The 25,607-nt window shown below is 36.0% G+C and overlaps 2 protein-coding genes across 4 annotated transcripts in view; one reads left to right on the top strand and one right to left on the bottom strand.

The window, feature by feature from the left end:
- Nucleotides 1-19,461, top strand: part of LOC122538712 (cubilin) — a 29,000-nt gene extending 9,539 nt beyond the window's left edge. For 2 of the 3 annotated variants that reach the window (XM_043673019.1, XM_043673017.1), the window contains exons 19-51: nucleotides 402-794; nucleotides 1,295-1,568; nucleotides 1,784-2,008; nucleotides 2,738-3,249; nucleotides 3,754-3,967; nucleotides 4,383-4,754; nucleotides 5,321-5,523; nucleotides 6,261-6,412; nucleotides 6,506-6,694; nucleotides 6,786-6,967; nucleotides 7,462-7,671; nucleotides 8,021-8,167; nucleotides 8,232-8,307; nucleotides 8,385-8,496; nucleotides 9,147-9,306; nucleotides 9,508-9,735; nucleotides 10,070-10,143; nucleotides 10,215-10,444; nucleotides 10,951-11,151; nucleotides 11,234-11,369; nucleotides 12,155-12,485; nucleotides 12,981-13,166; nucleotides 13,278-13,434; nucleotides 13,508-13,685; nucleotides 13,778-14,017; nucleotides 14,492-14,654; nucleotides 15,208-15,422; nucleotides 15,500-15,577; nucleotides 16,272-16,336; nucleotides 16,402-16,642; nucleotides 17,345-17,507; nucleotides 18,527-18,777; nucleotides 19,150-19,461. In XM_043673019.1, the coding sequence (XP_043528954.1) occupies nucleotides 402-794; nucleotides 1,295-1,568; nucleotides 1,784-2,008; nucleotides 2,738-3,249; nucleotides 3,754-3,967; nucleotides 4,383-4,754; nucleotides 5,321-5,523; nucleotides 6,261-6,412; nucleotides 6,506-6,694; nucleotides 6,786-6,967; nucleotides 7,462-7,671; nucleotides 8,021-8,167; nucleotides 8,232-8,307; nucleotides 8,385-8,496; nucleotides 9,147-9,306; nucleotides 9,508-9,735; nucleotides 10,070-10,143; nucleotides 10,215-10,444; nucleotides 10,951-11,151; nucleotides 11,234-11,369; nucleotides 12,155-12,485; nucleotides 12,981-13,166; nucleotides 13,278-13,434; nucleotides 13,508-13,685; nucleotides 13,778-14,017; nucleotides 14,492-14,654; nucleotides 15,208-15,422; nucleotides 15,500-15,577; nucleotides 16,272-16,336; nucleotides 16,402-16,642; nucleotides 17,345-17,507; nucleotides 18,527-18,777; nucleotides 19,150-19,263 (6,672 nt within the window). In that variant the 3' untranslated portion in view covers nucleotides 19,264-19,461. The remainder of the gene's footprint in view (nucleotides 1-401; nucleotides 795-1,294; nucleotides 1,569-1,783; nucleotides 2,009-2,737; nucleotides 3,250-3,753; nucleotides 3,968-4,382; nucleotides 4,755-5,320; nucleotides 5,524-6,260; nucleotides 6,413-6,505; nucleotides 6,695-6,785; nucleotides 6,968-7,461; nucleotides 7,672-8,020; nucleotides 8,168-8,231; nucleotides 8,308-8,384; nucleotides 8,497-9,146; nucleotides 9,307-9,507; nucleotides 9,736-10,069; nucleotides 10,144-10,214; nucleotides 10,445-10,950; nucleotides 11,152-11,233; nucleotides 11,370-12,154; nucleotides 12,486-12,980; nucleotides 13,167-13,277; nucleotides 13,435-13,507; nucleotides 13,686-13,777; nucleotides 14,018-14,491; nucleotides 14,655-15,207; nucleotides 15,423-15,499; nucleotides 15,578-16,271; nucleotides 16,337-16,401; nucleotides 16,643-17,344; nucleotides 17,508-18,526; nucleotides 18,778-19,149) is intronic. The other variant, XM_043673018.1, reaches the window with a different exon arrangement.
- LOC122538713 (uncharacterized protein DDB_G0284459-like) lies at nucleotides 19,296-21,947 on the bottom strand. Its single transcript, XM_043673021.1, has 3 exons — nucleotides 21,635-21,947; nucleotides 21,025-21,156; nucleotides 19,296-20,830 (listed from the first exon to the last, which is right to left on the bottom strand). Exons 1-3 carry the CDS (start codon nucleotides 21,637-21,639, stop codon nucleotides 20,119-20,121), a joined length of 849 nt encoding a protein of 282 aa, XP_043528956.1. The 5' UTR covers nucleotides 21,640-21,947; the 3' UTR covers nucleotides 19,296-20,118.
- Nucleotides 21,948-25,607: the final 3,660 nt, after the last annotated feature.

The following is a 25,607-nucleotide window of genomic DNA, read 5'->3' as shown; positions in this document are numbered from 1 at the left end:
ACGTATCTGTGTATTTCAGTATCCGTGAATTGAAGCATGACCAAATTTAATACACGTGTGATAACGATCTTCATTTTCCACATACAACTTTTTACTGCTCGAAAAAGTCGCCATTGCCGAATGTTAAATAAATTCTATAACTACAAGGAGCTGGTCTTTCTCAGTGTGGAACAGAATACTTATTTTTACGTACAATTAAAATAAGAAAATGTTCATTAGGTGTTTCCATCAGAGATTATCTCAAGTACATACAAACATTGCCTTGGAAGAGAAAAAAAATCCAAACATTTTTAAATAGACGCTTTTTTTAGAACTTTAGTCCTTCAATGACAACATGACTTTATGAATATGAAGAAACATGGAATAATCTCTTTAATATTGTTATTACGATATGCTTGCAGATAGACACCGAGACGAACAAAGACTGCATGTTCGATAAACTGCAAATTTACAGCGGCGAGGATGCGAACGCGCCGAAGTTAGTGGAAATTTGTTATTCGCCGAAACCTGTTGTATACACCAGCTTCGGGAACATGATGTTCATCAAGTTCCAGTCAGATGTGGCGTATGCAACGCGAGGATTCAACGCCAGTTACAGAAGCGTACCCGTTACCTGCGGCGGCAGATTCACCACCGACACGGGCGTCATATTCTCGAAAAATTACCCGAAAAACTATCCGAACAGACAGAATTGCAAGTGGCTGATACAAGTCGATCCGAATTACGTCGTCAATATCACGTTCTTGGACTTTGACATTGAGGACAGCAGGAATTGCACCGACGATCACGTTCAGGTTAGACACACAACAGAAGACTTTACTTTAATGTATCTTTTTATCTTAAGTATCTCTGATTCTTTAGAATTGTTAAGGTTCTTCTTTATACTCATTTATTTCAGTTAACCAACTGCTTTGGATCTTTTTTCTAGTCCTCTTACATCTTTCAGAAACAGAATGCTTGAAATATTAAACTAGTCCAATCTGGTTATTGATCTATTATAGCTTACTGATTTTCTGTATTTGCTAACCTCCATTTCATTTATTTTTGGTTGCGTTCCTATTTATTTTTGTATCGAAGGGTTCTTTGAATAAATAGATAGAAAAAAATTAAAAGAATAGAAAACGACAACGGAAGCTACGAAAGGTTGTACAAGCAAGTTCGAAAATTAGCAAAAGTAAAATCAAGAAGAAATTAACGAATGTTAGTAAACTGTGTCTGTAAGAAATGAATTAAAAGATCAAAGGTTAATTTCGCTAGATGAAATTAATGAAAGACTGTGATTTTTTTTCGACAGATATACGACGGACCGACGACTGACTCACGATTGTTGGGCACCCACTGTCGAAACGAATTGCCACCCTCTTACGTGACAAGCAGCAACGAGATGTTGGTTGTTATGAAGACGGACAGAATATTGTCAGCAAAAGGATTCAAAGCGTCGTATCACAAGGCTTGTGGTGCTCGTATAGTTGTGCGCGATCAAGGCTACATCGTGCCATCCACAAGTTACACCACCGACTTCAACGATAACTGGAACTGTGCGTGGATATTGATCGCCGAGGATCCAGGTAAAATTTACGAGTAATCAGAAATGAAATCCTTCCGTCTGATACGTAATTTTCTCGAGAAAAATTGGGTTTGTCGTTGATGAGATTGCATTTGCAACTTGTGACTGATTGTAGACTGAGTAATTTCATACGTAAATTAAATGACGTCGTAATCTCACCCCTTTGGTCAATAATTTTACCTTGCAAAAATTTCGAGTATTAATTCTTGGAAATAGCTGACCATGTCACTGTGACGTTCACGCATTTGGATATGGGGAGGAACGAAAATTGGAACTACGTAGAAGTGTTTGAGGGAGAAGGTTTGGACGGGCCATCTCGAGGCAAATGGACGTCCAACGTTATACCTCTGCCGATAACCAGCAACGGGAACGCGCTCACCGTGAATCTCCATTCTTTTACTTTTGGAAACGTTTCCTTCACTTACACCGTGTTAAATTCAGGTAAGCAACTTCTGTTTATTGGCTCTGATATCTTTTTCAGTCTGGCAGATTTTTCGATACTGGAAACGCTACATGTTAACTTTGAATAAAGGATTCAACGTTGACTGTATTTTCAGAAGAGTAGATTGCGAATTTTTATGCATTTTGTGTACGTCGTAACATATGTTGTACGGTATATACAGACAAGAGAACGTTTAAATTGGTATCATAGATAAATACATTATTTTAAATACAATAATATAATATTTAAAAAAAGTTAAATACAATATTTTAAATTATAAACTTTCTTTCAAATTTAAAATTTAAACTTTTTTGTCTGCATCCACTGTTTATATTTGTACCAAATATCCTTTCAGACTTAAAATTATTTTAGGAAAAATTTTAGACTCTGAAATTTGATCAATATAATTACAATACACGTACGAGTTTCATTACGAAAATATCAATGTTAAAACTCCAAAATATATTTCACATAATGCAATTTATAAAAATTTCCTGCAAATCGTTCGAATACCTTCGTGAGCAATTGCACTTGCTCCAAACATTCTGTAACTATTACATACCTTTTCAAGAAATTTAATTCAAGCTTGTCCAATGCAACAAAGACTCGAGCGTTACGGCGTTAATAAAATTTCGCGAGCCACTAGAAAATATTATCCAGAAAATATTATCGATCGATCAATAGCCAATAAGCATGAAAGAAGTTGAACTCGGTCGTTCGAATTGCAGCATGCGGCGGAACGTACAACTCGTACGAGGGAATGATCGCCTCGCCGAACTATCCCAACAGCTACCCCCTAAACGCCGAGTGCATCTGGATCCTGGAGAACTCGCCCGGGAACAAACTCAGCCTGACTTTCACCGACTTCGAGCTGCAGCAGAGCGAGAACTGCAACTTGGATTACGTGGAGATACGCGAGGACAGCGGGATCGGCAAGCTGATCAATACGTTCTGCGGGACGAGCACGGAAACGGTCCGGACGTCGAAGAAATTGTGGATGAAGTTCAAGAGTGACGGCGACGACGTCGGCAAAGGATTCGCGGCTGAATTCAAACTGATTGGCGGCGACGAGCTGAGCGGGCCGATAGGAAGAATCACCTCGCCGCTCTATCCGATTCCCTACAGGAAGGAGGAGACACTCTCGTGGAGGATCACCGTGCAGTTCGGGTCGACCATTCGGATCGAGATCACCGATCTATACACCGAGAATTTCAGTTCGATGTGCTTCTCCTATCTCAGGGTGAGTACCGTGGCTGTCTGTTTATGCGAACTTGTAGGAGGTCAGTTTTCATAGCAGGTGACAAAAGAATAGCTCGCTTTTCATTTAAAACTGCTTTTCGTAAAATCGTAGTATTCTTTTCTTTTTTTCAAGTACGCTTGAATTTGGTGAATCTTTTACTGGAGATACGTGGATGTTTTATGTGTGCAAATATAAGTGAAAAACGTGGAATCTTTAGATTTAGACTTTTGATTTCTTTAAGCTTCTTCGAAAGTTGCCTTCGTGCACGTGTGCTTCATAAATTACGAACTTACTGTATCGGAAGATTGTTACGTCAAAACTAGGGCACACTGCGTGTATCGCACGCGTGTAATATAGAACGTGTACGCTCAAACTCTGTTCCATGCAAATGAAGATAAACGAATTGATGGAGAAATATCCCTGTAACATTCTAATGGTAACAACTCGGAAATCGCATAACCGGAAACGTTTGAAACAAACTTCGATCTCGTGTGCTTTGGACAGGTGTACGATGGTTACAACGACGAGGCGCCTGTTCTGCTAGACGCTTGCGGCATTGATGTGCCCGAGCCCATCACATCGTCCAGTAACGTAGTCAATATACAATTTTCAACCATGGTTAACACTGGCCTTCAGCGAGGCAACTGGTTCGCTCTTAACTGGCTCGAAATACCGAAAAACGTCGACGATATCTATACGGGAAATGTCTACAATGAACGTAAGTTCCAGTCAGTCGTTGACGTTATTTGATTAGCCCTAAAACTACTAAGATTTCGATCAACACTTGAAGTATCGAAATATCGTTGTCCAATTGTTTCATTTTGCTAAAAGTTATCTTTCGAGATAAACATTTATATAATGTAACACAACAAAATTTCGGATCTATAGTTTGCAGGAGATCTATTTGCTAAAAATTCTCACTTCTCCTCTTCTTTCCAAGCTAGAATTTTTTTCCATTTTTAAGAAAATTGCACAGAGATGCGTGGAATAAAAGTTGTTCGGTGACAAACAGTCTCGCGGAACAACAGACGGGACAATACTCGGGAAATTGCAGTCACTTCATAACTAATTTCTACTTTGAAACGTAACATTCTTAATCCTTCCAACGTAATCCTCTCGCGTTCTGCCAACAGTGTCAGAGTGCAACGTGGAAGTGGCTCTAACAGACGTGCAGAACAGTAGCTACGAATTCTCTTCGCCTGGCTGGCCGAACGGCTACGACAATAATCTTCGTTGCTCCTGGATTTTCATCTCTCCGCCGGGAACTCACTTGATGCTGAGGATACTGGCAATGAGCTTGGAAGAAACCAGCGATTGCGCGGCAGATTTCGTCGCCGTCTACGACGGGAACGCACTGGCGACCGAGAACAGCGCTACTTTGTTGCAGACGCTGTGTTTCTCGAATTCCACACAGTCGTGGATAAAGGCCAGCGACCTGATGACGGTGAAGTTCCAGTCGGACAGCTATCTGAACAAGACCGGCTTCAGCGCGTACGTCTACCGAGGTAACGCTGTTTTAAATACTTTTTTCGATCTGCTCTTTTATTGATCTGACACCGAATTAGCTCGAGGCTAATAATGGTATTATTTTTTGGAAGAAAATTGTTGTAAACTAGCCATTTATTTATTGGTTCCAATAGAATTAGATTCTAGATTCTAAAGAAACTGGTTTTTTTTTTTAGATCATTTAGTACTAGTGGAACAAGTTTTTCTTGAATTTTAGAGGAGTCATTTAATAATTATCGAGTTCTTCAAACTTTCAACCTTCAATGAGAAGAAGGCACTGAATTAATTTCTAATCAACTTGGAACTTCAACCTAACGATGTAGAAAGTTGTTCGTAGCATTAATAAAAATAAATAAAAATCTACATTAGAACTACACAACCTTTAAAAACAGACTAAATGTTATGAACAACGATCGATTAAAGATTTTAATTGTAACACTTTTACGATAGTCGAAGTGTATCGAACGTCAATTTGAAGAAAGCTGTAGACTTTTATCGAAAATTTAGCTATTTCGTTGGCAACAATCTGACAGAATTTTTATGCTTGTTTTCGAATACGATTCAGACTGTGGTGGTAAGATGTCGGGGCCAAACGGGGTGATCGAGATTAATAATACTACGTTGAGCAAAGGATACTTGCCACGTAGTTGGCAAGTTCTCTGCGAGTGGGTTGTCACAGTGAGGCCTGGACGAATGATAGAAGTGAAGGTTGTCGAGATTTCGATAGCACAAGGGCCCAGTTTCACATGCACCGATAATTACCTCATGGTAAGATTGGATTTACTTTGAAATATCTTTTCGCAATTCGAAATAAGAATCTAAAGCAGAGTGGTGGCTCATTTTAAAAATTATTTCGCGACGACGACACTGTTTGAACTAAAGTAATCGAAAAGCTCGTAAGATACTGAATACTCATCAATGTAATTTAATTACATTGTATTTCAATCGCGTAATAACTTGATCATATTCTAGTCACAAAACTGTTATATTCAAACTTTTAAATCGTTTTCTCCATTCCCCTCGATTCGAAATTCTGATTTAATTACATTGTACTTTGTAGTTACACCTCAAACGTAATTAGAAATTACATTCAAAATTAATTGAACGAGAGGCCCGGATTACGAATTACGTTGCAACTTAATTAAATGAGAATTACGGATTGAATTATTTTGTAATTGCTGTAGAATCCCTGGATCAATTTCTAAGTCCGCGCATAACAAGTTTTTGTTATTACAATAAATACGTTAATTTGTTTGAATTCTCGCTATAATATTTCAAGACCGATCGAAAACGGTACGTTGATCAATTCCAAAATTTGAAATTCACGAAATATTCGCGCTATCTCTTCATAATAAATAAATTCCTGACAATATGGTTCTTACGAGTCGCAGTCAACCTCGAATATTAAATACCACATCGTACTATATATAATTTATCGAGTAACTCAATTGTAATTCTACACGATTTCGAATACCACTTCAATACCTCGTTGTCTGTTCTCGTAGTTGAAAAATGGCGGGGAAGCGTCGTCGCCTTTGCTCGGTGTTGGAAAATACTGCGGTTCCGTGGCACCACTGCCCCTCGAAACCACCGGAAATCGCCTGTACGTGAAAGCGCACGGCGATCGAACCAACATCAAGTTCAAACTAACGTACAGGTGATCACAGTTATTTGTTAATAACGTCTCGCGACACGTTCGCACATTCAAAAAAATTCCCATCGTCGAATTTCGATGAATTCATATTCACAGGGAAGTGAGCACGAATTGCGGCGGCGAGTTCTATCTGTCGAACAAGCAGAAGGAATGGGAAATCAGCACGCCGAATTATCCCAACATACCGCCCCCGTATTCCGAGTGCACGTGGACAGCGATCGCGCCTGGCAGAGAAAGGATATTCATCCATTTCGTCGACAGATTCGACCTGAGCTCCAGCGTGAAGTGAGTCTTGGATGTTCGAACAGTTCAACTCGGGGTGTTAGGCCGTTCGAATTCTGCGAGCAATGAGAAAGAGAAACGGTTTGATTTGCAGTTGCGAGAAGGAGTACGTCGAGGTCAGAGACGGTGGAACCGACAGCGCTAAACTGTTTGGAAGATACTGCAAAGACGTGGCACCCAGCAGCATGATCAGTACACAGAACATGATGTACGTTCGCTTTTACACGGACGTGCCGGAGCCGAAGAACGGGTTCAAAGCTGTGTTCTCCATTAAGGGTATGGTTTTATATAAATTTTGTCCTCTTTCGTATGTTTTTCATTGTATTCGACTTGATAAATATACACAGTGTGTATTTATTGAAGGGTGAAGAATTCAGTCGAGAAGAAAGAATACTTTTTCATTTGCAGTTCTTTTTTTTTTCCTTTCTTGAGAAAATAAAGTTTGAGAGAGTTGTTCAATGCACTTGAATTCAACTAATTTAAAAATGACTGACACGAACGAATAATAAACGTAAATTTTATTCTTGCGTTCAAATTTCAAAAGGAGATAAAGTTCAAGTCGAGAAAGTTTTCAAGTTTAATTTTCTCGAAAACGAAGTCTTAAATGATCCACTCTTGTCGTCTTACGTTTTCACGCAAAGTCGCTCTCTAACACGTTTATGAGTTCAATGAATATTTTTGTAGACACTATTTATTTAGTCATTAACTAAGCTAATTCCAATACGCATATCTTTGGCATATTTTTCTAAAGTCTTGCGTCATTTTTATAGATTCCTGCGGTGGAATAATCAGAGGCATTGGCGGTATCATCTCGTCACCCAATTATCCGTTCTTTTATCCAAAAAATCAGACTTGCGTTTGGCGAATAATCGCTCCGGAAGATCACACGCTGAAATTCTCGTTTTTGGATCTGCAATTGCCTGGTCACCACATCTGCAAGGACTACGTGCAGATCACGGAAGTACTGCCGATGAATAAGAGTAAGTAGAAACAGACTTGTACGGGTCAGACTCGACGCGAACCAATCGCACTATTGGATACAAGAGTCTCAGTGATGAAAAAAATCGAGAAAAGACCTAAATCTATAATGTTTTATCTGTGTGATGTTACTTTATATAATATTATATAACACGTGTTATATATTAAATCTATAATATCAAAATGAAATGAAAATATAGCTCTCCAAGGTCTTTATTGGTATTTGCGTAACAATCGAAGAAAGTGTATAGTATTAAAGTGATATAGTCTCCTTAATTATTTAAATTCTAGTTTCATTAGAACTCTTTTGAATGTTGTCTGCAATTTTTTCCTCTCTCTGTTTCTTATCAGGCAATGAAATTGGAACGTATTGCGGCTTCCTGATACCCGACGTTATCGAAACGGCATCCAACGAAGCAGTAGTGACGTTCAAAAACGACAACATCAAATATGCAACCTACCGAGGTTTCAGTCTTAATTTCACCGCCAGTCAAGAAAGTGAGTAAAACGTGTAATGTTCCAAGTGAAAACGAAGCCACGATAAATAACGTATTGGTTGCAGTTTGCGGAGGTGAATTCACTGCGATGCAAGGCACGATCAAGTCGAATGGCTACCCCAACATTGCAACGCGTTCCCAGTACGTAATTGAAAATCGTTTGTACGAAGTCAAACTTTCTGTTATACTTGATCTTCTCTGTTTCTATTTCTTCGAAGCAGTTATTGCGACTGGAGAATTAAATTGCCGAGAGGGTATCACGTAGTCGTTGAGATACAGGACCTGGACATCATGCCTATGTCCGAGACGCGAATGTCGTACGCTTTGTCGGTAATTACCAACAAATTTCCAATCAGTTTTTCATTGTTTCGTGGCTATATAAAAAAATTGAAAGAGCAGATTGTAAAAAATATAATTTCTACTTGATGAATGCGTAACTATTTTAAAAGCTAGTTTGAGGAACTATTAAAACAAGGTATTCATTTTGTGTATTACAATATAAAAATATAATTCCTATTGACACATCATTCTTTACTAATCTTGAGATGTATTACATACATATAAATAATCTTAGAAAATATATATATATATATATATATATATGTATGTTTAATTCAATTTCTAATTTTAAACCTAAACGATCAAGATATAATTATTAATATGTATTCAGTTTAATATTAAATATTATAATATATATATTATAATATTATAATATTAATATAAATATTATAATATTAAATATTAATAAATATGTTTGATCTATTTGTATGTAATTATATATATATATATCTCAAGATTAATAAATTGAATACTATAATATAATATTCCTCTATCAATTAACTATAATTATACATCGATATTGTTTCCTTTTCTATTGCTTGTTCTTTTAATCTTTCGGATCGACATTGATTTATTATCTATATTAATTAACAGTATCCAACCAATTTATTATTTACTTGTTCCCTTGTCTTTTTCGGCAGTTCTACAACGATTTCCGCTTTAGATCCAGGATCAAGTTAATACGACCAAATTCAACCGATCGAGTAATAACGAGCTCGGGTAATACCATGATGATCGGCTACTATTCGTCACCAGGGTATCGTGGTTTCAAATTGCGCTACTATGCCGACGCGCCAGCTCGTATGTTCTCAAAAGCATCATTCTCTTTTATATTTCATTTCACATGTTATTTTGTTTTTATATTACTACATATGCATATGTTATTATCATTTTGTATGTCATCGTTTTCTTTCGATTATTATTTTATAGAATTATTTCTATTGTTTGAATCGAAATTATTGTCATCCGATGGACGATTCTATTAACGAAAGAAATTTCCAGCCTGCGGTGGAGAGATACACGAAATTAAAGGAAACCTGACGGCGCCAAGGAATCTGCCGTTCAACGAATCGTCATACTTCTGTCTGTGGAGCATACAAGCACCACAGAGTCTAGTAAACGTCAGCAACGTCGGACTGACATTGTCGATACGGGTAACTGGCGCAATTGGCGGAATTCTCGGCGCCTCCACCAAGTTTTGCTTCAATAACCAGTACATCGCTATAAATGGTAAAATTATTCATTTCCAACAAATTGTCACGTGTTCCAAGATTTTCATTTTGTTAATTTCATGAGAAGCTATTTCTCAAAATAGTATCAAAAGCCCTCTGTTGATTTTATCGGGAGGAGGATATTTAATATTTTTAATACTGGGGCATGAGCACTTTGTACATGGTTCAATCACGTAATAAAACTATTACGCACACTAATGCATAATAAATTTACTGAAAAGTAATCAGACTATAAATATAATATAATAGTTATTATGTTATACAGTTATTAAAGAATATACAGTTTAATATAGAGTAGAATTATGTAACAAACGTATCTCTGTTTTTTTAAGGTATCGGTATGATTTGTGGCAACTACTCGGAGCCAGTGTACTTAAGAAGTCCTAAACTAGTTAACGACTTGATCGTAAGTGCTCGAACGAAAGGAACGCTATGGTGTTGGATACATTTTTGCTAGTTTTGTCTGGAAATTTGCAGATAGTGAACGGTACTTATGGAAAATCAATGCGCTACAAGCTCGAGTATGAATGGCAGCCTTGCGGTGGCGTTCTTCGCGGGTTGTCACACGTGGTACAAGCACCCAAGAATATATCTTACCCCATTAATTGTGTCTGGCACGCGAATTATCCGGACAATGGTGAAATGATCAAGCTCCATTTCAACAGACTTCATTTGGGTGGCTGTGGCAAGAATTACATCAGTGTCAGGTACTTTGAAAATGAATGATTCATTACAAACGATTCATCTGTAACTCTGCTGAGTATTTTCTCGATAATTTACTTGTATTTCTCTATTTAAAAATATTTCAATTTGAATCGAAACATAAAGAGATCTCTGTCCTGGTACTCGTGATCTTTTGGTTGATTCAGTTTCATGTTATATATTTTCTTGAAATAATTTATATTTGAAATATAAAAATTTGAGTACCTTAGCAGACAGTCTAGAAAATACTGATGATTCAAAATATATAAAATTTCGAGATTCGTTGGAAGATAAATAATTACTGAAGATTGTCTGTGGTACGTTTATAAAATTTCTCTCGGATAATTAAAGATATATAAAATCTGTACCAAAGAACCCGAAATACAAGACACGCGAGAAAGTAAATAACGAAGGAAATAAAAAGGAAAAATTTGTCATTACGAAGGTGAAGAATTCTAATCACTCATACAGCGTTTCGATTTTAAAAAATTCCTTTGATACGTTTTCTTAGAAACGGTGGACCGTTGTCGCCAGAGATCGGCAGATTCTGCGGAAGCACTCAGCCGTACAACATCACCAGCACGTCTAATCAGTTGTGGATCGAGTACACGGCGGTGGATGATCCGAACGACTTCGAGTTCGTGCTAGAGCCAGCTAACAACGGATGCGGGGGCGCGATTCACGGCACCAGCCGCGAACTCTCGTCGCCCAAGTACGTGATTGCACGCGCGATTAATTGAAGAAATATTTGATCGAGCTCATTTATCGGTAATTTTATTACACGTGTCCACCAGATTCCCGGCGCAGTACCCGAACAACGCGGAATGCATCTGGGAAATAACGGCGGACAACGGTTACCACATCGGCCTGGTATTCGTTGATCGTTTCAATTTGGAGAGCAGCCCTAACTGCGAGAAGGATTACGTACAGGTGCGTGGGAAATTTGCATGGTAATGAAGTCCGTTGCACCGTGGCGATGAACTCGGCCCTCGGGTGTTAACATGAAAATTAACGGCACCGTGCGTGTTTGATTTTGTTATTATTGCTGTCCAACGAGAAATGGACGCGAAACTGATAAACGTGTAGCAAACAATATTACCTTTTGACGATTACATTTATTCATTGAAAATGTATGCCCCTGAAAGCGATGTGTGAAAGATGAATAAGTATAATTTTTAACTTATAACGAAGACTAATTCAATTATTGTGACGCATCTCTTTGATGATAACATTCCTATTAATTTATAGATATCATCTCGGACTGTTGTATAATTTCAAGAAGCTGAGTGAGAAATAATTTTAGATTAAATTCTCTTTGTTTTTTAGTAGCTTTTAGTGCCTCAATATGATATGATATATCTAAATTTTTCTAAAAGTTCTTGTTTTTTTGGCTGCTAATTTTGAGAGGCCATTTTAATAATATCTCCAGTGACTAAGAAACACGAAAACGTAATTGGAAGAACTTACTTTATGTTCAAAAACAATATTATATTTGTTTATATTTATATAAACAAGTCATATCTCATATTTTAATTTCTTAAATTTTATTTATTAAGTTCTTCTATGATGCACGCTTTTCTGCCTTTTTTCTTTTACGAATTTACATTTATAACATGAATGTAATCTGCCATAAATAACGTCAGCCACTACACGAGATGTTTCATAATACAGAATTATGAATATATTTCATCGTGAGAATATTTCTTCCGGCACAGATATTCGACTGGGTGAAAGAAACAAACGGATTATCCGAAATGTGGAAGGATCTCGGGAAGGTGTGCGGCAGAGACACGCCGCCAACATTCAATTCGACCAGCAATCGCATGAAAGTGATGTTCCGTTCGAACGAGGCGATACAGGGTGACGGATTCCGCGCCGTTTGGCACGAGAACTGCGGTGGAATTTTCGAGGTCACCCATCACCGAAATATCATCACGTCGCCGTCGTATCCGAATTTCTACCCGCCGAACTTTTTCTGCAATTACACACTGGTGGCGCCAGGCAAGAGCATCATAATCAAGTTCAAGGAATTCCAGATCGAACACAGTAAGTGCTGAAGCAACGAAGTTGTATGCAGACGAGCGATCAACTAACTAACCTATTAACCCTTTAGCCGGAATTTCATTTACTTGAGGGTGATTATGTATTTCTGGGTAATTTGAGATTTCTACAAATCTGTCGAATGCAAAATGTACCCACACCGTTCCGAATTAAACGTGACAATTTCGTTTCAGAGTGGAAATCTCTTCAGCGTTATTTAATTTTTATTTCTATTCCGATTCTTACTAGGAATATTTGTAAAAATATCAAATTGCATAAACATACGTATGAGGAAAGAAATGTTAAAATCTGGATAATAACTCACATATTGATGAAATACAGTAATAGAGATAAGTATAGAAAAAAAAAAACCACCAATATCCAGATATTATGGATATTTCAATTTGCTTCAAACTGCTCGGAGCATAAATTATTATTTAATATTACGAAACGTGACAAACATGATTGAGACTAATCATGAGATATTTCTGTTAATCGAAGATCACAAGGAATGCCGTTTCGATAACTTGACGATCAAACACGGCGATGGATACTCGACAGAGGAAAACATTTGGTGCGGAGAGAACAAGCCACCTATGATAAAGTCCTCGGACAGTGCAGAGATTATCTTTAGAACCGATCAATATATTCAACGAAGTGGTTTCATATTTGAATACTATATCGATGGTACGTATTAAAAACGACATCGTCAACGAATTATACATATTATAAGTAACATCGTCGAAGAATTAACTTTCGATAAAATTTCGACGTCGTTTTTATGTTTCTCTCGAAAAGATTGCGACGGAACGATAACGCAGCCTGGAAAAATTGAAAGCTTATTGATCGGTGGCTCGTACTTCGGAAAAATGCAGTGCGTCTGGAAAGTCCAAGCACCTGCGGACAAGAGTGTCGTTCTTCGTTTCGAAAGATTCGAGCTCGAGTACAGCTACAGGTAAGTACTTGACATTCCACGATGCACATCATAAACACGATTTATAATAAAACTGATAGATAATATTTTGTAGATGTGTGTTCGATTCCGTGAGAATCTACGAAGGTTTGGATGCAGTGGAAACGAACAGACTGGCCATACTGTGTGGAAACTTGACGAAACATTTGCCAATCTTTAAGTCTAACTCCAATTCGATGCTGATTACGTTCGTCACCGATGACAGCCGCCATTACCCTGGCTTCTCCGCAAACGTAAATGTTCACACAGTCTAGACATTTTTTTTCAATTCGAACTTTCCATCTTTCTAATTATTTTACAACTTATTTCTCTCGTGATGTCTCAGGTGCTGTTCGTAAAAAACGCCGCGGCAGGTTGCGGCGGTGCGATTCATTTATTCACCGCTCAAAGTCAAACGTTCAGGACTCAAAAAGACGCGACGTATGACAGTATGGAAGATTGCCACTGGAACGTGAGAGCATCCGAGGGAAAGAATATCGTATTCGTTATCAATAGCATGGACATTCGAAACGCTACTAACAAAAGTGCCACCGGTGACAACGAGTGCACGGGCGATTTTCTCGAGGTAAAACTTTGCTTCCTATATTAATTTTTTACATGAGATGTAAAAGAAAATAAAATATAGAGGATTTTTTTTTCAAATGAGAAGAGTTTGAAGATTTATCTATTCGGATTTTAGACAAAAGAGTTAGTAAAAGAGAAATGAAAAGGAAACTTTGGATTTCAATTCTGTACAAGCTAAGAGAAGAAAACTGTTCACGTATTATGTGAAGAACCTCTAAAATTTTTCAACTATTTTCACAAAATGATCGAAGAAATTCTTCATATTGAATATTGGATAAAAAATTGAAAGATACGTCCTCGTTTAAAAATTTCCAAAGATATGCTATGTCTATTTGTTCTAAAATTTTACACAATCTGTAAAGCGTACGATTAAAAAATACTGAATATTGAAGATAAAAAGTGTTCTAAAACTTTTCGAGTGCGAGTGTATAGATATCTTATGTCGTATTTTCAATTTTTCCTTCACATCGTTCAGGTTCGCGATGGCGCTGGACCTCTCAGTGAGCTTCTCGGAAGATACTGTGGCAACCAACCACCGCCTCCAATATTATCCAGCAGCAACGCTCTTTGGATACGATTTGTCAGCGATGGGACATTGGAGGGAACTGGAATCGTTGGAACGTTGGAGACAGTAAATTGTAAAATCAATTGAACATCTAATAATTAACTCCTCGAGTGCTTATTAATAAAAATTAACACTCACTTTAAAATTGGAAATTTAAAAGTTCAATACTCTCTGATGGGGAGCATATAACAAATTATGAATACATTCATCATTAAATAAATACTAATTGGTACATACATTTATCGTGCATATATTTTATAATATACTAATACGTTGCTCTCTTTGAACTTCTAAAAACTACATAATTATTAGATAAAGAAATAAAATCTAATCGCATCTATAATATATTATATAATATATTATATTATATTATATTATATTATATTATATTATATTATATTATATTATATTATATTATATTATATTATATTATATTATATATAATATATCATATTATATTATAATAAACATTCTACTTTAGGCATTTTACTTATTATATTCTGTGCATTTATATATATTCTGTGCATTTTTGCATTTTCCTGATACTAAACTACATTCAAAGTAGCTTAATCGCTTAATCGCGAGAAAATATTCGAAACTTAACGATCGCCTGATTCTTTTTTTAGCGTTATGTGGCATCTCCGTTCTTGAAGCGAACGACACGAAACTTGTACTGACCTCGCCGAATTATCCAAACAATTATGAGCCTGGTACAAGGTGTCGTTGGACGATACGCTCCGACGATATGTACACCGAGAGACTAAGGATACGATTCTTAGAGTTCGACGTGGCTGGCTCTCGCCTGTGCGAAGATGATTATCTTCAAATCACGGACAAAAGGGTAATTTATTTAAGATCTGATTTATTCAGTAGAGAAAGATCGTTATCGTATGTCGTCATGAGAGGATGTTTATACAGAATCGAAAGTATATCGAGCAGGGCTACGGCGAGCAATTCGTTTGGGCTGGAAACTGGGACGACACATATTACAGTTCGGTAATGAAGCTCTTTGATTACCTATCTTTCGTTGGAAATTACAAATAAATTCTTGCAGTGTTTGAGTGAAAATATAAATGCTAAGCGTGGAGTAAAAGAGCACAAAATTAAAATTAAAAATATAGAAAAATACAAAACTGCAAATTTTTATATTGAGCTTTCTCTAGTGTATATTTTTATAGTTACTGTTTAAAATGTAGAAAGGGTAAAGAAAACAGAGGGATCGACACAGACGAATAGATGTTAACAAATGATTCTTGCCTTTATTTTTCAAACAGTTACGGTGTACTGAATTTTGTTATTATTTATTTACTTATTTATTTATAAAATGGCCTGAGTCCAATAAAATAGAAAATATATGAAAAACATAAATGGATATGATAATATCAATTAAATTCAGAAAAAACAGATTGCAATTCAATATTTTCCGTCTGAGACCATTGAAAACATGATCTACCATTCACGTAAAAATTTTCATTTTCTTGAATCACATCACGATATTTATCCTGAATATAATAATGCAACACGCAGCTTGTCATTTCATTCGTTTTTCAATTCCATTTAAAGTATAATAAAAAATGAAAATAAGAGATTGAATCTTACCTAACCGCGAGAATTTATTTGTAATAAAATTTAGATATAGAAAAAGAATAGAATAGAAATATTATTTTGAACTTAATTGAACAATTTATAGGCCAGTTTCGCAGCAACCGCTTCGTGCAGATACTGCAGCAACAAATTGCCTCATGATTACTACAGGTAAATGACAAACGACTAATCAAATTGAACTCGAGACATTAAACCTGTAATCTTCCTCGATGCAGTTATAGCACCGAACTGGACCTGACGTTCAAAGGTTCGAGTACTGGTCACAAAGGTTTCAAGCTCGAGTACAGCAAGGCGAACTGTGATCAGAATTTCACTGCAGAGCAAGGTCGAATCGTGCACGAAGGTTTGAACGACTGTTGGATCACAATAACAGCCTCTGAGAATCACACGATTTCTCTTTACTTTAACCAATTCTCGCTCTACGATCCGAACGAGTGCACGGAGAACTCCTTACAAGCAAGTGTCCCTCTTTTTATTTACGTTTCTCGCAAAATCTATATACCTTTAATAAATATATTATTAAAGGTATGTTATGCTTTCTTATTTCGAAATTTCATTGGCAGTATTAGCACACTCAACTATCGCGATTATATTGGTGAGATTTTAAACGATTCTCAAAATATAGGCAAAAGTCAGAAAATATTTCGTTTCGTAGAGATCATAAAAATGTTTAAATAGTACATATTTAAAATGATGATATACGAAATTTGATAATGTATATATATGTGCGTGTGTATGTATAATGTTTTTTATATACAATGGCAGACAAAAGTATTCGTATAATTAGTAAAAAAAACCTCATTATAACTAGGAAATATATAATCTTATTTTTTATACTTTATTTAAATTTATATAAATTTAAATTTTATATAAATTTAATATATCACATTGTTCTAAGTTTTTATTTAAATTAATTAGTAAATCACGGAATGTAAACTATATTGATGTTGTCTGAGATTTTCTGATACAAAAATAGCGTTCTAGTGTTAACTAAATTTCAAAATTATTATTTAATTATTATTCTGTATAGTATGCACAATAAAAATATACATATATAAAAACTTTCTGCTGATAAATGCACGAATACTTCTGCAAGCCACTGTGTAACATTGTCTGACTAAAAATTCTGTTTCTACTTGATCGTTCGCCCGCATTTAGGTGTACGATGGTGATTTCAACGGTAAATTAATGGCGTCATTGTGCTCCATGGATTTGCCTAGTCCTATTTTCAGTACCGGAAACAAGCTGAGTTTACATTCCCGGTCCCAATATCACAGTAGGTACGAGTTCTACGATATCACGTACACCACCACGGCCTCAGGTAAGAACAGAGTATATTTGACATTAGTACACAGTAGCGGCCAATAGTTTGAGCATACTTTTTTGCTGTATTAAGTATTTCATGCTTGTAATTAAATTCAACCCATTAACCTTCAAGTGGATTTTTAAGTTTAATTTAATAATTGTTGTTTGTATTTAATTTATCCCGAATTTAAACTAAAATTGAATTAAAATTATTATTTTAAAATTAAACGCAGAGATCGCGAAAGTTCGCGTAAAAATTAAAGACGAAACATTTCATTTGCAATTTTTATGAAATTCCAATTGTTGTAGTATGAAAGGAAGTTCTGAGAATTGATTTAATATTTTTTCATCTGCCACGAGTTTATGAAATTTAAAGAAAATAAATTTATAATAATAGTGGCTACGCTGTGCCACAACAGAAAAGTTTACTTCACACGCAACTACAGTACTAAAATACTCTAGAAAAGTCAATATTGATACTGGAAACATATATTGATATTACGAGATCTATTTCACATAGAGAACATGTTCTTAAACATTTGACCAGTAACGTATCACTGACCAGTGCGTTGTGTTTGAGAATTGGTCCTTGAGTACATTAGAAAATAGACAAAGATTTTTACGACGTAAAAAACATCGTGTGTAGAAAGAGCGAGTAGGAATGATTGTTTCGCAAGTTTCTTCTTAAGAATTCTGCTCAAGATTCGAATTAAAAACTGACTGTCTATAATACTATAGCAAATGCTTCACTAAGTGAACCAAAATTTGTTTACATCTCTCGAAAGTTTAGAAATTTATTCAATTTTCCTGATCTTTGATAATTTCTAAACCTCCATAAATGTAACTAAAGAGATAAAATAAAAATTTGTTTTATTTGCTAAATATTATAATAAATTACGATCAATATTTTACGTTAGATATTTTATATACTTTTGCGTATTATACGTATTGTATGCAGTTTTGCAACATCTAGTTTTTCATAAATGACTAAAAATACGAATAATGTGACGTTAATTGTTAATTGATGATACACAGATCGTGGCTGCGGAGGTCGAATATTTAATTACGCTGGATCGTTTACATCACCCCTGTACCCTAACGAATATCGCAATATCTCGACATGTTTATGGGATATTACCGTGCCAACTAGCATGAAAGTCGCCGTGCAGTTTCCGGTATTCGATATCGGCACGAAAAGCACCTGTAACTATAATTACAACGTCGTGTTCATATATGACGTCACGACGGATGGAGAGGCCGTTCTTGCCAATACTTATTGCGGAGGGGTAAATTCAACGTTCAAATATACGATTAATTTTTTAACCTTGCTTCCTATTGAGTCTATATGATACGAAATAGATATTTAACAGTTATTATTAAAATAGTTATACGCTCCCACTTAAAAGTTTGAAGCATCTGTCACATACTTTTGAACTTCTTCGTACATTTTTCTGAGAAACTCTGTTAAAGATAATTAATGAAAATTTCAGTAGTATAAAAAGATAATACTTGTGAATATTTATTTACTATTTAGTTATTTCTATCTTTAATTAAAATTTCAACACTATATGGGAAGATACAACGTGATAAAGAAGTGAAGTAATTAACAAAAGCGAAATGATGATTTTTTTTCATTTAATTTCTATTTTCTTTCATAGGACCAACCAGCACCGTTCGTAGCCACTAGCAACCGGATAATAGTGAAGTATATTTCATCGATGAACAACGTTGGAACAGGTTGGAGGGCGACATTCGAGGGTCGAGTCCAGTAAGAAAGAGGATCAAGAAAAAAGACAAAAGAAAGTCAAGAGAATGATTTATAAAAATATTTCTTCCTTTATCGTAAAGTAGTATATTTATATTGATGCGCTTTAAAGGCAATTAATTGTTCGAAAATGATATGAGTAGTTATTTGTAAATAATGTAATATTTGTACGATGTGAAGACAAATAAAATGAGATTTCGTACAACGTGTTTTGTTATAACTCGTCGAGATCGAGATGTGAAAAGAAAATCATAATCTTATTGAATAAAACTGATCTGTTCAGTTTATCAGTCCGTTACAGAACTCTTAGTACTATAGCAATGCTGTTTCAATTCTAGCCGTATATGAATTATTCTGCCATGTTTGTGAAATACATTGAAAAAAGTGGTTAGATTTAATTACAAATAACTTCCTACAGAATTGAAAATGTTTAATCATTCTCATAAACTTAAATTCTCATTAAATTTAAGATTTTTCAGACTTTAATACTTTATCGCATACACTATGCAATAGTATTTATGCACATGATTATACACTTACAATTTTGATATTATTTATAATTAAATGGAATCATTTTTGCAACGTATTTCACAAATTTCTAATACATTGCAAAAGAACAAATATCTTATTTTTAAAACGAATGATTTACTCCTGTCTTTGATAAAAGTGTTTTCCGTTGAGATTACTTCTTGTTACGAAATGGGTCTCATGTTAACTGTCTCTATTCCAATAACAAACATCATCATTTTCAAATGTTAATTATTATAAATTCAACGACCTTCTCGATATTCCATTAATGAAGCACAGATGATAAAATACGAAATTTTCATAAAAATGCATGTATAATAAACCATCCGAATCATCACGCTTCGTTGCAGTCATCTTTCGCGCAATTCTCGTTCTCTATTTCTGCAGGTTTCGCCACTGAACAACTCTTCGCCTTTCCATTTGCTGCATTTTCCTCCTCTGCTGGCTGAATTTCCAAATTCTCCTCCTCGTTCTTTGAGATCTCTCGTCTCTTTCTGTTTTTCTGTTGCTTGTTTTTCTCAGCCTTCCTGTCCTTCTTTTTGTCCTTCTTCGACACCGATTTCGTTTTAGGTTCTTCTTCCTTCTCTTCTGTCGGTGCTTCCTCCACTTTTTCCTCCGCCGTTATCTCCTTTTCTTTCTTCTGAGCCTTCTTTCTTTTGCCTTCCTTCGTAGCTCTCTCAGACTTGGTCACCTTTCCACCTTCTACCTTCTCACTCGTCCTCTTTTCATTCTCCAAGTTGCTCTGCTCTTCTACGTTCTTCCCTTTCAATTTCTTGTTCTTCAATTTCTTCGCATCTCCCTGGTGAACCTCCTGAGAGCTGCCAGAGTGCTTGTTCCTCTTCTTCGATTCGTGTTTTGACTTGACGGCCTTCGGATCAACGTTCTCCTTCTCCTTCAGTTTCTTGTTCCTCGATCTGTTTCCTCCTTTGCCCGACTCTTCGTTCTCAGCGGCACTCTCCGAGTAGCTCTCTACGTCGTTCTCTTCCGACGCACTGTTCTTCCTCTTCCTCGATTGAAGCTTCTTGTCTTCGCCGGTCTTCCTTTCCCTGAAACAACATAAAAACCGGCATCGTAGCAAAATCTCGCCGCGGAAAAATTGCAGCAGAAGCTGCACGGGTCCGTCACCCGTGACAAGATAAGGACCAAGAGCGGGAGCAAAACAGTTGCGTAACCGTCGCCATCGACGACGAGCGAATGTAGAACTTCGATCGCATCTTAATTGCACTTTTTCAACACTCACTTCGAATACGCCACGTCCCTCTTCTTTTTCTCGTAGCCACGCTTCGATTCTACTTCCTTGCCAGGTTTCTTCGCCAACGTCTCGGACGCGAGCACCGCAACGATCAACAGAAGAGTAAATAATATCCAAATCCTAAAGAACGACCAACGAATTAAAACCTTCTTGTCGTTAGAGCGGAATCTTTCTTAAGATGTGAGTTTTGGTCATAGCGTAGATTATTCAGCTGAATGTCAAGTTAAATCGGAACAGAGCATGCGTAACGTGGCTCTATCGCCGACTGGGAATTTAATTTGTTTCGAACAAGCTATCGGATTAGATCAGCGTGGAATGTTACTCTGCTAACTATAATCTAGTTCGTTTCGAACAAGAAAAAAATGAGACAGTTTCAATTACTCCGTGTCTATTATAATTATTTTTTTTTTTCGTTACAATCATCCAACTATTCAGACTGACGAAACAAAACGAAATTGTTCGAAATTATTATCTAAACTCGTTATTTAGCTGATCAGTTTCTCCGTTCGATATATTTTCTCGGCAAACTGAATAATCAATAAGATCGTAAAAGCTACGTTAACACGCGCAATTAGAACCGCGAAGATGTTCTTCTCACCGCATGTCTGCTTCTTGATTCACTCTCGAGGACCACTCTTGAAATTCCGACGATAACACGTATCGGGTCTGAAGATCGCGTTCAATCGAAATCGAAATCCAGCACAACACTGACTTCTGTACGCTCCAGCTCTCTTATATCTTACGCTCTTCGTTGATATCTTGATAAACAGGCTCGCAGCATGACGCCCGAGCGCGGTCCGTGAATGGTCTCCGCGATATCAGTACATGCATCAGCAAGAAATCGATCGCCAATACGTGGACGAATAGTTGTGCACGAAATTCGCAACGCGTGAAGTTCGAAGTTCGAGTGGAGCCGAGCTCTTCCTCGTTCCATACCACGTTTCGTACTACGTTCTTGACCTAGAACTACTCGGTGCCTGAAATAGCAGACCCATTCGGGTTCCACGCTTGAAAACCCTCTCTCCTCAACTTCTCCCTGGACTTTTTTTGTTTTTCTTTCCGTAACAACCGGTTGAACGTTTTCACCAACGCGAGACGAGATACCTATTTAGGTCGGTTGGTATCTAATCTTCGTACTTGCGATGCGTCTGACGTCAACGACCACTCAATGAACAGAACATTGTATGTACGTGCATTGTGACAAACAAAGTGGTCGTGTCGTAGGTAATTTCGAAAATTACGATGACTCGTTTCATTGACGTACACGCGTAGATTGTCTTCCATGTAGACTGAACTACTGTCAGGCTTGATCTGCACTAACAGATTCGTAATTCATTCGCGCTCTCGGTCAAATATTCTTCTGAACACAATTTAATTTAAATCCTATTCGCGTGCGATTTGAGCCGGACGGTGTCTATGGTTATATTTATATTATATTACACTAATATAAATATATATTATAATATATTATTATTTATATTATATTATATTGCATCGTGAACTTAGTATGTTTCTCGCGCGCTTGAGATATCAAGCATCTACGCATTTATTTTACGAGATATTCTGTGTTTTTTGATAAAACTGTAGGTGATGCTTGTTACACAATTACGCAAACACTCATTTCACGGGGAATCGTAAATTTTGCCAGTTTTTGTCAATCGGTTTTTTTTCTTTTTTTAAACAAACGAGTTGCCTAACAATTTACTTTCTGCAACGCGATATCTCTCCTCCATGAATACCTGCGGCAAATATCGCCGCGATACCTTGAACAGATAAAAACACAATCTCGTTCTCTCTTTTCTCGGCTGTTTATCATGTTCCGTAGGTCGTTTGCATCACCCTTATCATTCGATTATTTTTTTCCATCTGGAAAAAAATTGCGCTTTCCACGTCAACGTGTATTTGACGATCTTTATTATTCGATTTATCTTAGGAACGACGAGCGATAATTCCAAACAATTCTTGATACTGATCGATTTAATGACAAAAATGATGCAAACAATTATTACTGATATTGTTTGAAAAATAAAGGCAATGGAAGAGCCAACTTTCGCTCACACGCTTTCACTTTTCGTTTTCTTCAATCAGCGGATGTCTCAAGTGGTGTTCTCGGAACCCCAGTCGCTTAGCCTTCGAAAAACCAAAAATTCTTTCTCAAAAAAAAAAACCAGATCCTGGGCATTTCTCGCTACTCGGCTAATCCCGATACCTAGAGTATCATGAAGCAATCCTTGAAAGGAGCGGATTTTAGATATTCCTCGACACTTGGAGTGTCGTAAATTAGAATTTCGTGCAAAACCACGAACCTTCCTGGTTTCTGGACTTTGTCGACCGAGACGAATCGCATGTACCGAGGTAAGGCACGTCTTCGGCAGGCCTGTGCGTAAACGCAACGTGGTACCAGATTGTGGCCTTGAGTTCCAAGTTTGAAGCGGCACAAGCTCGAGCATCGTCCAATTCGTTTCGAACAACCCTCGAAATCACTTCGGCAACATGGTGTTAACCGTTTGTGAAGTGCAACCATTTGTTTTCTCTCTTGTGTGACCACGGTCAGAAAACGAGCAAACTTCAACAAATAACGCTCTCTCTCTGAGTTTTAGGCAAGAACTTCGACGTTCACCATAGCCAGCAGTTTGGTTGCGCAGAACGTGGTCAGGAAATATAATCATTTGTTAACATCTATTCGTCTGTGTCAATCCTTCTGTTTTCTTTACCTTTTTACATTTTAAACAAATATTGATGGATCTGACAGCAAAAATTCCACAGGATTGACATAGACATTAGGTCATGTGATACAATTAACTAAATGACTGTCAGTAATTTTTATGCAGATTTATGAGATGTTGCAGAAATGTACACAATACACAAAAATATATAAAATATCTGCAGTAGAGTATTTATTATACAGATAAAACAAATTTAATTTTTTTTTTTTTTAGTTTTTATATCTATAAAAATTTTAAAATGCATCAAAATCATACATACAGTGGAAAGTTTATATTGTTCATGTACATACGTGTCTTTAATTACTTTAATATCTGATCATATAGATGAAATTAAAGATAAACGCCAGAGAGATAAAATTTGCGGTTGTATATCCTATAAGTCCAAACGTGGAAACACAAAATTTGTGCTATGTCTCTGAATTTTTTTTTTATAATTTTACTATAATTTTCTATTATATTATAATATTAATTTCACTATAATTTTAATTTCATAATATATTATAATTTTAAATTTATAGGCATATTGTTCATTGCATATATAACTTATATAAAAATATTTGTGTTTATTATTCTATTTATTTAAATTTATTTATTGAACTTGATACATGCGGACCTGGCTACTAACATTCTAATAATATCAATAGATCATTCTAATAAGATCATAAGATCAAGGATCAAGGAAGAGAATAAAAAAATTAAAAGTATAGATGTAGACAAACATGTAATAAAATTAAAAAAAAAAAAGATTTCACAAAATATTGAATAAATACCACATTTGTTTGATGTTCGAATTTAGTTCTAAAAGTCCGTACATCTAATTTGTACCTAATAAAATTAAAATGAAATAATGAATAAAGTCAGTAAGGTTTGACAATCAAATACTGCAATATTTACTGAAATTATATGTAATCATATATTTTTCTCATTTGTTTATATAGTATAACTGTATCAATAATTCGTGCCATGGATTTCGTGGCGATTGATCGATCTGATTAAACAAAATGGCATGTTGTTTCTTTAAAAAGGATAAAAAAAAAAAAAACACTCGCAGACCACCGATATTTTCAAAATCATCGATGATTATCGAGATTATGCATGCTGCATGTCATGTTGCGCACGGCGCGTCCATTCCATTTTAAATTACAAACAATTCCGAAATTATAATTTCAGATCATGCCAATGGCACACGAGAAACACGAGAACGTGCACGTAGATCATTCGATTGAAAAATAAGAGGCAAACCGACTGTTTTCCATGTGCATGTACGTGGCTCGTGTTTATTTTGTACGCGTACTAATGCGAGGGCTCGTTTTTATTGTAAGTTTCTGCGCAATATATTATCTTTTTAACTCTTTTTGCGCGACATACATACGTAATATATAATTTTTTACTCGCTCCTTACAGATTATTAAGTATCCGTGTGTAACTTAAAGTACTTACAAATAACAAAGAGAGAAAAATATGGCTAACTCGTATCTAAACAACGCCGATATAAAAATAATTAAAATTACAATACTAGAGATACCAGTATACACCTGATAACGATTGGAATTATTAAACGTCAGATTGAAACTACCTTTAACAGACCACAAAGAATTTCCCGCTTTTGCGTAACATTTCTTTCTCCTTCGTTTCTTTCGATTGTGTAAATGGCGAATTTCGTTTCGTGAAATGTGACTAGTTGTTAACAGAGTGAGACAAAACGTAATGAAGTTAACTTATCAAAAAACATAAGTACCACTTTAACAAGAAGAAACGAGAACCCGTGGACTAATAGCAAGGCATCGATTAGTGTGTGTATATATATATATATATGTGTATGTAGTTTCTTTTGTCCTTTTTTTT

Source organism: Frieseomelitta varia, unplaced genomic scaffold (assembly GCF_011392965.1).
Source record: "Frieseomelitta varia isolate USP_RPSP 00005682 unplaced genomic scaffold, Fvar_1.2 scaffold_175, whole genome shotgun sequence".
Classification (NCBI taxonomy): domain Eukaryota; kingdom Metazoa; phylum Arthropoda; class Insecta; order Hymenoptera; family Apidae; genus Frieseomelitta; species Frieseomelitta varia.
This window is presented reverse-complemented; position numbering and strand designations above follow the sequence as displayed.

Coding starts and splice junctions, on each gene's coding strand:
- LOC122538713 (XM_043673021.1), bottom strand. Junction 20,831..21,024: donor AGGGACGTGGCGTATTCGAA/GTGAGTGTTGAA, acceptor ATGTTGTTTCAG/GGAAAGGAAGACCGGCGAAG.